Source organism: Mesitornis unicolor, unplaced genomic scaffold (assembly GCF_000695765.1).
Source record: "Mesitornis unicolor isolate BGI_N332 unplaced genomic scaffold, ASM69576v1 scaffold9250, whole genome shotgun sequence".
Taxonomy (NCBI): Eukaryota; Metazoa; Chordata; class Aves; order Mesitornithiformes; family Mesitornithidae; genus Mesitornis; species Mesitornis unicolor.
In genome coordinates this window covers 1-12019 of record NW_010160246.1, presented here as the reverse complement: position 1 = coordinate 12019, position 12019 = coordinate 1, and the positions used below count along the sequence as shown (strand labels likewise).

General features: G+C 45.9%; 1 protein-coding gene across 1 annotated transcript; it reads left to right on the top strand.

Moving 5' to 3' along the window:
* The first annotated feature begins 3779 nt into the window (after positions 1 to 3779).
* LOC104544554 (oncoprotein-induced transcript 3 protein-like) lies at positions 3780 to 9759 on the top strand. Its single transcript, XM_010189466.1, has 5 exons — positions 3780 to 4146; positions 4612 to 4722; positions 6145 to 6267; positions 9211 to 9333; positions 9614 to 9759. The coding sequence occupies exons 1-5, from the start codon at positions 3903 to 3905 to the stop codon at positions 9757 to 9759; spliced, it is 747 nt and encodes a 248-aa protein (XP_010187768.1). The 5' UTR covers positions 3780 to 3902.
* Positions 9760 to 12019: the final 2260 nt, after the last annotated feature.

The following is a 12019-nucleotide window of genomic DNA, read 5'->3' as shown; positions in this document are numbered from 1 at the left end:
AGCCTTGGTATTCTTAGGTGAAAGACTGGAAGATGTAAGAAATATCCTTTTTCTTTGATGATGGTGTGAAATTCTTTCTAATTGGAAAGATCTTTCTGTCATAGAGTATGAAGGCTCCCACATTGGGAGAATTTCTACTGCTAAGGCACTGTGGGATTTTCCTCTCCCTTTGGAGGAGAAGGCTCTATGAGTAGATATTATGATACTTTTTCACCCGCTTCTTTGACAAATCTTAAGTGAATTTGGTGTCGTGATGCAGTGCTGCTCATTTCATTGCCCAGTGGTGCCAGAGCAGAGACCTCCAGTTACACAATACGCACAGCATTAATCTCTCTGCAGAATGGTGGGCTTGTGCACGTTTGCTAGAGCCTGATTTGTCATTCAGTATATATACCAGCATGTCAGCTAGGTAACTAATGATATCATCAAGATTACAGATTGAAAAGCTTTACTTCATAGCTAATGCCTGTCAGGCTGAATTGCTCAGGCCACGCAAAAACTGTTGGGGAGGAAAAAAATTGAGCCAAGAAAAATGAAAAACAGAGGGAGCTGGAGACAGTTATGTGTCTTGTGCAAAACCCTCGTGCCTTCGATCTTTGGGGAGAGCAGATGAGAGGTTGATGGGTTGCTTCTATGTTTTTCTGGAGTTTTTCTTAAAAACTCAGATTAGTTTTCAGCAAACTCTGCCGCCAAAGACTGCTTGATGTCTGCGGGGAGGTTGGCTTGGGGCAGCTCTGGCAGTCCAAGGGTGGCCATTGAGGGTCTGCAGTGTTCGAAAGAGCACTGTCTGCTTTTTCTGCTTCTGTCTCCCCTTTACTCCTGCCTGAAGCTCTCGGACAAATGAAAGATGAGAGGCTGGGATACCCCATTCCCCTGAAATGCCGCCTTCCAGTTCCCTCTGAACTGCTGCGAGGTCATCTCAGTAAATTTTGTCTTTAAATTATATTCTGAACGTTTAGGAGAATGTCTAGATGGGTGTTTTCAGAGTCTGACTACAAAGGATATTTCATAAAGTTAATGTGTGTAATTTTGGTGCTGCCTGGCTTGGAAGCTGGCAGAGCACTAGGAGAATGTCTAGATGGGTGTTTTCAGAGTCCAACTACAAAGGATATTTCATGAAGTTAATGTGTGTAATTTTGGTGCTGCCCGGCTCGGAAGCTGGCAGAGCACTCCTCGTTTGGCTCGTTTGGCTTTATCAACACAAAAACCTTTTTAATCTTAGTCAGTGACTCACCCTGAGGCAATACCAGATCTTGTGGTGGAAACCAAGTGAGTTACACTGAGGGAAGCCCAGAGGAAGCTTTTTTTCAGCTGTGCGCAGAGAAGAGGCAGGACCCAAGATTTTCTGTTGCAGGAAGTTGAGCAAGCTTTTGGAGGACGGGATTTCACAGCACTGCTGCTGTTGGTGGGTAAAGGGAGGCAAGGAGAAAACAAATCAAGAGCTGACAGGTCTTTCAGGTGAAATCAAGAGCTCAGGAGGGGTTGCCTGGTGAAACTCATCAGGAATTTTTTGCTTGTGGTGGGAGTGACTCTGCTCCTCTGCATATCTCAGATTATGGTACCAGAGATTCCCTTCATAACCCAGGCTCACACTCTCTGTGCCAGCTCGCAGCTCTGCAGCACTCATGACTGCAGCAGCTGCTCCTGCCTTTTATGCTGGATTTGAGGCCAAACAAAACATGTCCATGGCTGAGGAAGGTGTAAGGATGCTTGTGTGGAGAGATGTTGTATTTGTGAGAAGGTAGAAGAGAGCACGTCAGTGAGATAGATCAGATCAAAATAATGAACCGAGAAAGTTTGTCTGTGTCCAGAGCATTCTAAGAGAAACAAAATAATGTCTCCCCTCACCCAAATTGTATGACCCTGTTGTTCAAACAGAACAAAAAAGAGAGAGCGTTTTAGAACTTAAAAATAAATGTCATGTGGAAAGTAGAGACTCTTCCAGTCTGAAATGCATTTAACCAGAATGATTGGTTTTATTAGCCTAATTCTAGGCAATGGTAATCAATTTTCCTTACTTAAGACAGTATTAGCATTCATTTTGCTTAATAGGGAATAGCTAATCACAGGCAGGTAGTGCTTCGTCAGGTATTAAATGTAAGTAAAAATGAAATCTCTGGACTTTTAGTGAGGAAGCTGCCAAATCGGGGTTAATTAGGAGAAGACTGAAAACAATGAACACTTCGATTCTTCTTCTTTTTCTTCTCCCTATGGTATTCTTGTGTTTTAATTGTTTGCAGAAGGTTCAGAAAGGCCTCTGAAAAGGGACATGCTCCTTGAGCACTGCATGAGCAGACATGCACATAGAGGGAGGTCCATGTGTTATGTCTTGCCTTTACATCCTCCTCACTCACAGACATCTGATCTCCTGTGGAGAGGCCACCACCTCTCTCTTGCCCCGCTGCAGGATTTTACAGAGTGCACGAGTTTGAGTTTCAGCTCTTTCAATTCACCTTGGCATATACAGACAGAGCTATAAGAGAGACAGTGGAATACAAAACCCCAGGTAAATGGACCAAGGTCTGCTTCTCCTGCCTCACCTCTCTGAGCATACAGTCATGGTTAGAGATGGCCTGCTGGGCTATAGATCAACTTCACTGTGACAAGAGAGAGCAGTTCTTATAGATATAATGTGTTGTACCCTGGAATGAGGAGGAGCTGATAAATTATGCTTAGAGATTTCTTGCAGTTACATAAGGGTTTAATAATTGAAATGGAGCATTTTCTTTCTGTGCACCTTAGATGTAGCATTCCTATTGCGTATCACAGAATCACAGAACGTTAGGGATTGGAAGGGACCTCCAAAGCTCATCCAGTCCAATCCCCCTGCCGGAGCAGGAACACCCAGATGAGGTTACACAGGAAGGCGTCCAGGCGGGTTTTGAATGTCTGCAGAGAAGGAGACTCCACAACCTCTCTGGGCAGCCTGGGCCAGGGCTCTGTCACCCTCACTGAGAAGAAGTTTCTTCTCCAATTGAAGTGGAACCTCCTGTGTTCCAGTTTGTGTCCGTTACCCCTTGTCCTATCATTGTTTGTCACCGAGAAGAGCCTGGCTCCATCCTCGTGACACTCACCCTTTAAATATTTATAACCATGAATGAGGTCTCCCCTCAGTCTCCTCTTCTGCAAACTAAAGAGACCCAGCTCCCTCAGCTGCTCCATCATCGTGTATCTTGCAGTTCGCATTTTAACTGATGCTTTGCAAGGTGATCTCTGGCTTATGGTTATGGCAACTCAGCCGTGAGGGCTGGCACCAACTATGGATGGATTTTGAGAGAGGCTGGATAACCTGCTTGAAGTCTGGTCCTTTTCTCCAAGGCACGTGGGAATGTTGCCAGTGACTTCAGGAGGAGCTTGCAGATCCTCAGTACTTGAACAAAGGGTGGACATCCTAGGCTACGTCCAGTGCTCCTAGGATGTATTTCCTATGGCAAAATCACTACCTAGACCTCAGATTTGCTCATGTTATTTTTTTCCCATCATACTCTACAGCAACTAGACAGCAAGTCAGACTTGCATAATGTTGTAAGAGCTCTGTTAATTTAATTTACTTTTTCTTCCAATATATTTGAGCCAAGCTGTCAGAATTTTCCATAAGGCAATTAGTTTGCTGGTATCGCTGTTTCTCCCCGGAGGTCTCTATCTATCACAATGGTCCTGTTAAGTCAGGAATAGAAAAAGAGGTTACTTTGCATTCCTTGTGGTTATCAGTCAACAACTTGATTTGATATCTACCAGATGTTCTGTCTTGTCTCTTGCTGCATGTCTCAGCCCTGGACCCCTGCTCTGCCTACATCAGCCTGAATGAGCCCTGGAGGAACACAGATCATCAGATAAACGGTTCCCACGGCCAGCCGACGTGCGACAGCCAAATCGACGGGGAGTGGTATCGCTTCACCGGCATGGCTGGCGATGCTATGCCTACCTTCTGCATCCCAGAGAACCACTGTGGCACCCACGCTCCCATTTGGCTGAATGGCAGCCACCCACGGGAGTCAGATGGCATTGTCCAACGCCAAGCCTGTGCCAGCTTCAATGGCAACTGCTGCCTTTGGAACACCACGATTGACATCAAGGCGTGTTCAGGCGGGTACTACGTGTATCACTTGACCAAGCCCAGCGTTTGCTTCCACGCGTACTGTGGGCGTAAGTAACTGCTGAGGTCGCTTTTCTGAAACCCCTTTGTCCCCGTGATGCAGGGAGAGGTACAGAGCATCCATGTGCCTGAGAGAGGAGGTTCCTGGCTTTCTCACCCAGACGTGTCAGGCGATGCAGTGCAGAGGGTGCCTGTCTATGTGACATCAATGAGACAGCTTCACCTCCGTGAATTCCAGCCTTTGTTCAGCTAGCAGAAATCTTCCATAGCTGACCTGGCCGCAGTGATTTAATGCTCTCTGTGGTTTGTCTTGGCATGCTACCAAAGCCAAAATTTGCATCTCTGACTTACAGTAATTAAACTAGATTGTTTGTCATCAGCTTCAGTGGTTCAGCTTTCTGAATGTGGTCTCCAACGGATGGACTAGACCACTAGTCTGAAGCTGATGGTACAAATACAGTGTTCTTGCTGCATTCTCGGTGATTTGTGCTGACAACATCCTTGTCGTGCCCTAGATTTTTATGACATCTGTGATGTGGTGGATTGCCAGGACTCCTGCCTCGACACCGGTGACTGCCTGTGTTCCCTGGGGACAACACTAGGACCTGATGGACAGACATGTCTTGGTAAGGGTGGGAATAACTTGTGTCACTTACGGATGCTTTCTTTCCCATTTGTTTCATTGCTTGCATCTCAATCCATTCTCTTACAAAACCGTATAACAAAGGGCAAGTATTCTAAGAGGAGGTTTTCCCCTTTGCTGCCTGGAACAGGTCTTTGATTCTGTGAACGGTTCCAGATCTCTCACCACAGGGTGAGATATGACAACCCATGACTGAATACATTCGTGTGCCCCTGGAGCTATGCGCGTACAGAGATTTGCTTTCTGCATGGTCCAGCTGCTGAAGGCAGCAGCTTCACTGTCAGCAGCAGAATCTCTTTGCAAGATCATGGCACAGCCTCATCGGCTTTCAGGAATGGCTGTGCAGTCTGTCACTAGAGATTTCCTCTCACCTGCTCTCTTGAATGCCTTTTTCCTCCAGTAAAAGTTTTGCTGGCTGCTGCAGGGCTATGCATTAAGCTTCATCGTACTTAGAGAGCATCTGGGCTGCAAGGTCTTGGGACAAGATGGTCTGTGGGGCAATGCAAGGGGCTGGGAAGGGGTGTCTGCTGGGGAGCTGCAAAGCTGCACTAATGGATAGGAAGAGGTGGTGTGAAGGGAGGAATGGGTGCCTGTTTGCAGAGCTTTTAATCAGAACTGAGCTTTTAATCCCATCTTCAGTACAGTGTCTGAGCAGATTATGGCTGTGGTGGCCTGTGTGGCTCCAGTGCCCAGGTTAGGTCTCTCCATGGTGAGCTGACGTTTCTGTTCTGCGAGAGCACCTGAGCTTTCTGGGACAGAGCTGGAACAAGAAGCCAAAATGATGAAATTTCTCATGACATAACTTTCCTTGGGGAAGCTTCATTAAAATGTTTTGGGTTTATTTCAGTTTTGTTTATGTATTTCCAGCTGTTTTTCATTCTTGCGTCTTCATTTTGAAATAAGGATTGAATCATTTAAAGCTGCTGTAGGATAGTTGGCCATGTGCAGCAGTAGCAGGGTTTGGGGTTTTTTTCAGTGATTCTGGTATTCACCTAGTTTTACCATGCAGTGAAGTCATCTTAACTTAATTTTAATGTCTTTGTGAGTGGAGTGGGGAGTAGTTTAGGATGAGAAGATAAATGAAACATGAACTCCTTCAGCATGTGAAACTGGCTTATAAATTTCCCATGGGAGTGCATTTATCTTCACTCTGAAATGGCTGCTGTGTGTCCAATGTCTTTCCCCCCAGATCTGCTTTCATCCTACGTTAGTCACAGCATGGCAAAACACTCTGCTACTGTCAGTAGACTGTGGTCTTCAGTGGGATTCCTCATCTCTTGCCCCGATCCAATTCATGAGGCCGGGAAAGCCAGACCGCAGTCTGACCAGCACTCCCACGTAGCAGCCCCTTTTTGCCAGCCACATGTTTACCAGGGGACGTGTTCTGACGGTTTGTTTCTTGCAGATGAAAATGAATGTGAGCAGAACAACGGAGGCTGCAGCGAATTTTGTGTTAACCTGAAGAACTCCTACCGCTGCGAGTGCGGGATTGGGCGCACTCTGGGAAGTGACGGGAAAACCTGTGAAGGTGAGCTTTCAGCTATCACAGTCTACTGGAAACAATATAAATCACTGCCCTTCCCTTGCAGCACTCGTTCTTCCTTGGCTCCTTGCAGCTGGGATTAAATGTCACTGATATCACTTCTGTGCTTGCCAGTGAGGTTGTTACTGAAATATCCTTCTAATCAAGCAGAGAGGAATCTCCTTCTTGTTGCTCTCCTTGCCTTGTTCATGTCTGTTAGGATTTGCTTGTCTGTATCTCCATGGAGGGAGAGTCAGCAGTGGGTCTGGAAGGTTGGTTGTCCAGACAGAACTAGTTATTGCTGGAGATGCTAGGATTTGGCTCTGGAGATTTGTATGATAGTTGTGCGAGGGCAGATTTAGCACTGTTGTTTTTTGACAGCTAGCACTAAGTATGGGGTAATGTTGTGACATTAGATAAGAGTATAAGGATCGCTTAGCCTCCCAGGATAGAGATTGAGGAGGACTAAATAGAAGCTAGATTTGAGGTTAGGGCTGCACTTTCACTGTTTGCTTTTTGTAAGTAGTTTTGGGCTCTGCTGTGTGCAGCTGCTACAGTTACTTTCCAGTGGAGGCACAGCCAGGTTGAAAACCTTTGACGAGTTTAGACTGGTAGCTTAGCAGGTGCTTAAAGACCAAATTGTAGGTCTGATCTGTTGTTACTCACCATGTACAAACATCTTTGAGCAGCAAAAACCCAGCAAAATTTAACTTATGCCTGATGTTTTCTGTGGTCAGCTGTGAAGAGCAGTGGCCCTTCACAGGCAGAGCTGCTGTCATGCGTGTTCACAGATACTGTGGGGCCTCAGTCAGGAATAACAGCTACAGATGTGCCTTGCTCTTGAGCTACCTGCTTCCCAGAACTGAATGCGTCTGCAGCCTGCACACAACTTTACATTAGCTGCTGTGTGGCAGACATCCATGGTGCAGGAAGAGAGGGGTTGCCATTGTGGTTTTGGGCTGGACTTCACCCTTTATGGACAGATGGCTCCAAGCTGCAGTTTTTGTCTCTGTTTTCCCCCTCTATGATACCAAAGCACATTTCATCTCACTTCTGTGAAAATCTTCTCTCTGAGCTCTGTTAATAAAACATCACTCATCCAGATAATGATACCTCCCTGGGGAAAGCTGCTGTGCAGAGTGCTCCTTAAGTACTTGTTGTGTTGGGCCCAAAAGTGATGTGTGGGCTTTATCCCTTCCACATCCAGCACTGAGCTGATGGGGCTGTCATGTAAACCAGCTGTGCTATGGTGTGGTTTTTGTTCCTGAGCACTGCACTCTTCTGACAGGGCTGGAATAGTCTGTGCTTGGAAACTGGTTTGTCTCTGCTCTTCCCGAAGTTGGATTTTTGGGCCTTTGATAGAACATTTCATTTCCCCTTCTCTAAGAAGGATGGTGCTTTTCACAAGTGTGACATTGCTGCTAGGGATTTTTACAATCCTGTTAGTGAGTTCTTTTCCTAAAGATGTGCCCTCAGCTTTGTGAGCCATTATAGTACATGATTTACTTGTGAGCCACCTCATAGCTCTTGTTAGAAAGAACAAATGCAAGAGATTTAGCTTGATTACATGAGCTGCTGAGGCTGAGTAGGGTTAAGAATATCTCAAATTTTCCCTTACAATGCTTTACCCATTACTTTGATTCATGTGGAGTGTTCAGGCTGTTCTTTTCCATGCAGTGTGTAGGCTCGAGCATGGGATTTCCATTCTTTTCTTTACACTTCAGTGGAAACCACACAGTCATTTCTGATGGTGGGCCTAGGGAGAAATATTTCGTATTTGTAATTTGTTTATATTATATATACTATTATTTTACTGAGAACATCTAGCAGTATTCATCTCTAAGGGTTAAAAAAACTAAGCAGTGAAGGTTATTTTAAAAAATAAATCATGATACTTTTTTCTTTGTGATAGAAAGACAACAACAGCTAGAAATAGCCTTACTTGCTTTAGATTTTCAAATCTTCAGAATGTATTTGGATGACCTTTCAGGTCACCCAGTACACCCACCTCCATCACAGCTGGGAAACCCACAGGCAAAGAGCACAACATCTTCTCTCTAGTGTTCCCTGATGGGAATAGGAGCTGGCTACCCATGAGTCTGTCTTCCCCAAGACACCTTCCCTGCAAATCTCAGGGCTTTAATTCTGGTGATGACTGAGGTCCACATGGTAGAAGTTTTAAGAGGGTTCTCCTCCTACACCTATTTGAAGTAAGAAACAACATAGAAATTTTGTTTAAGAGGGTGTCTCTTCTTGGAGAAGAGGAGACTGAGGGGTGACCTCATTAATGTTTATAAATTTGTAAAGGGCAGTGTCAGGAGGAAGGAGCCAGGCTCTGCTCTGTGATGTCCAATGCCAGGACAAGGGGCAATGGGTGCAAGCTGGAGCACAGGAGGTTCCATGCAAACATGAGGAAAAACTTTTTTACTGTGAGGGTTACAGAGCCCTGGCCCAGGCTGCCCAGAGAGGTTGTGGAGTCTCCTTCTCTGCAGACATTCAAAACCCGCCTGGCCGTGTTCCTGTGTGACCTGGTCTGGTGATCCTGCTCTGGCAGGGGTTGGACTGGATGAGCTTTCGAGGTCCCTTCCAACTCCTGAGATTCTGTGATTCTGTGATGTCTCAGAAGTTACAAAGGGTCAAGCTGAAGATTGCCTATTCAGCCTTCTTATGTGTGCCAGTTACAGCATATGATTTAATTTGATAAGCTTTTTCACAGAATTACTTGTTAACTTTATGATGAAATGACAGACACAGGAAACAGTACAGTTGAAAATAGGTTTCCACTGCATTTTCTTGGAAGCAAGCTCTAACCATCTAGTCATGCTGTTGCCCTCAGGTCTGTGCTGATCACACTGTTTGTTAGTCAGCCAGGATGTATGCTGGGGCCCGTGTTACTGCCACGCAGCTGCCTGGAGAGCAGGGTGTGCTGATTTTTCTTTTCTTTTGTAGAAATTGAAGGATGTCACAATAACAATGGAGGCTGCAGCCATACCTGTATTGAAGTGGAAGATACATACCAGTGTGAATGTCCGAGAGGACTTGTTCTGTCAGAAGATAACCACACTTGCCAAGGTAGGTCACTAAAATCTTCCCGACAATTTCTTTTCCCTGGATGTGGAGAGTATGTCTGAAGCAACTTTTCCTCTTGTTTTTGTTGTGTTGTCTTAGTCTGTCCTTTCCAGTTTGGTTAATGGAGCTTTGCTGTTAATGACAGATCATTCAAAGATAAAAGCCCAGAGACTTTGCTCTTTTTTACCAGGCAGGAGAACAGAGACACAGTACCCAGCTGGGTGCATCTTGCATCACAGGCAGTATTGGCAGTGTTCACTTACAATTAAGATTGCTTAACTTCTCCCATTATATTGCTCTGCTTCAGCTGTGTATGCCTTTGCCAAATCTATGCTATTAGAACTGAAATTTTCCATTTCCTCAAAACTTCAAACTGGGCTTTTAAAATTTCAGCTGAAGTGGTTCAGCCCTTTCCATGAATGGCGTTAGAGAGAGAGGCCGTTTTTGCCCAAGGGTCTCGGTGGCCATTCCAATAAGCATTCCCATGTCTTGAAGCAGGGCGTTAGTTCTGATACTAATATAGGGGATAGACAGGGGTTTCTGCTGTCTCTTGGAGAAGCGACCAAGATAGCATCTGAAAACTGACTGTTGCTTCTGCTGCATAAAGACAAAGGTAACTTTATCCTCAGAAGACCTTCCATCTAAACTTTACTTCATTCCTGTATGCAGGAAGTCCTTCTTGCAGACACGTGGAATAAACATGTTCCCTGTTTTGGACTGCAAGAGCTGAAGGAGATTTCCTTTGCAAATTCATCCAGGCTCCCAGGGGTCAGTTTAGCTCTGTAGCGGTGAGTGCAGGAAGCAGAGGATTAGGGAGAAGTTCCTGAAAGCATTGAGAGGAGCAGTAGCTCCTCGTGAAATGACTTCTTCCAATTCAGGTCTTGCACCCAGGATTCTTCTGGGTCTCATAATCCCACAGCCAGCTGAGCCCCTGAGGTGCTGAAAGCATCATGCAGCCTGTGTCTTACAGAGAAGATGTCTACTGTGATCCTCTGCTGAAGGGACATTCAGTCAAAACTACATGTGGAGCCGAGTTATATTTCCAGACCATAGCCAGGGCAGGATCTAAAATGCAATGAAAGGGAGCTTGTCATGGGCTAATTTTCTTGGGCTTTAGATGATGCCAGTGTGCTGATGTTACCTGGTGTGCTCAGAATCTCCTGTAGTCGGATGTGTTACGAAGTGCCCAGACATCAGTCAGAGGAACAGACCGAGACTTCATGGTGGCCAGCAGGGCAGGTATGCCTCAGAGAGAAAGTGGGAATGGTTCTACTTCATGAAATTTCTGCCTTTTAAATTTTTAGAAATGCAGGGCACTGTTCTCAGAGGTGAGCACTGCACACCTCTTGGGATTCAGTCGTGCTTACTGCTCCAGCAGAGCCAGGTGGGGTGGAGGAGATGGGGAGTTCCAAGAGCTGTGATTATACTCAGTGATTGAAGGTCTGATTGATGGCTACAGGCCAGAGAAGAGAAATGTTCTTCAATCCTGGCTCCCTGAGGCAACCCCAGCAGGGTTAGAAGGCCGTGCATTTCCCAGATGGTGTTCCTCCTTCTGAGGCTGCTAATGAGAGCAGCAGCACAGCCAGGTGCCAGGCTGGGGCCTGGGATACGACACCTCATAAAGTGAGATTGCTTGTTCTTTTGCATTTCTTGAATTTATGTGGTTTATGTGGTCTGCAAAATTGCAGACTCAGTGGTCTGCAGTTTTGAGCAGATATGACAGAATATATCTGGAACTGTACCACACAATTTTTTATGGCATCTAATCAGATTTATAGTGGTACAACTAACAGTGCAGGACAGGCACAGTTGCCTGAAGCAATTGGATCTGCAGCCTATCAAGCCTCCCCTGCGCTGTCTTTACATTCAGAACAAACATTAATAATCTTCCACAGAAATCCCAGCCTTGGCTGCAGTTTTCCCACAAAGATATCAGCCAACAAAATACTTGGAATTTTGCAGACCGTTCTAGTACCCCACCTCTTTCTTAAGTGTGATGGTGAAATGCTTGTCTCTCCTCTCCCATGCCCAAGCCTTGCGTGCAGCTGAGCAGCATACGGTGGTGTAGTTTATTTGTGTTTGGAGCAGTGATTCAGGGCTCCCCAGCACCAGAGAACCTGTTCTCCTGAGTCTGTGTAAAAAGATAACCCCTGCTCCAAGCAGCTGTTCTTTGAAAGGCCAAGGTGGGAGCTGCAGAGTGGACAAGGAACATGGTGCCAACAGTAGCAGACAGCAAAATGAGTGCTGGACTTGCCACAGAAGGTTCCTACCAAGGTCAGGGTACTTGCAGGCATTGGTGCAAAGCACAGTTTAAGGTGGTTAAGGGGAGGCTTCCCCAGCACCTACAAATGCTCTGCTGCGTAAGAAGGTGAAGAACTGCAATGTTTGGCCAAGACTGGGTGAGGCTCTTGGGAGCCTCGCAGGCTGGGGTAAGCCCAGGACAGGGATGCAAGAGGTGGATGCTGACAGCAAGTCAGGAGAGTGCAGCTCTCTGAACAGATGCAAGAAGTTGTGAATAAAAGAGGATTCTTTGGCACCCAGGATAATTAATTTCTGCTGGGCATCTCAGTCTTGGCAGTCAGGACCTGATCACTTGTCCTGGAATAACATGTCTGTGTACAGTCACGGCTGCCTTGCCAGCTCCTTTTCAACTCCCCCATATCACAGAATCACAGAACGTTAGGGGTTG

Bases quoted from the DNA above. Each gene is read 5' to 3' on its own strand.
- LOC104544554 (XM_010189466.1), top strand. From the start codon at position 3,903: ATGGCTGGCGATGCTATGCCTACCTTCTGCATCCCAGAGAACCACTGT. The intron at 4,147-4,611 runs GTAAGTAACTGC...GTCGTGCCCTAG, and splicing joins CTTCCACGCGTACTGTGGGC to ATTTTTATGACATCTGTGAT. The intron at 4,723-6,144 runs GTAAGGGTGGGA...TGTTTCTTGCAG, and splicing joins TGATGGACAGACATGTCTTG to ATGAAAATGAATGTGAGCAG.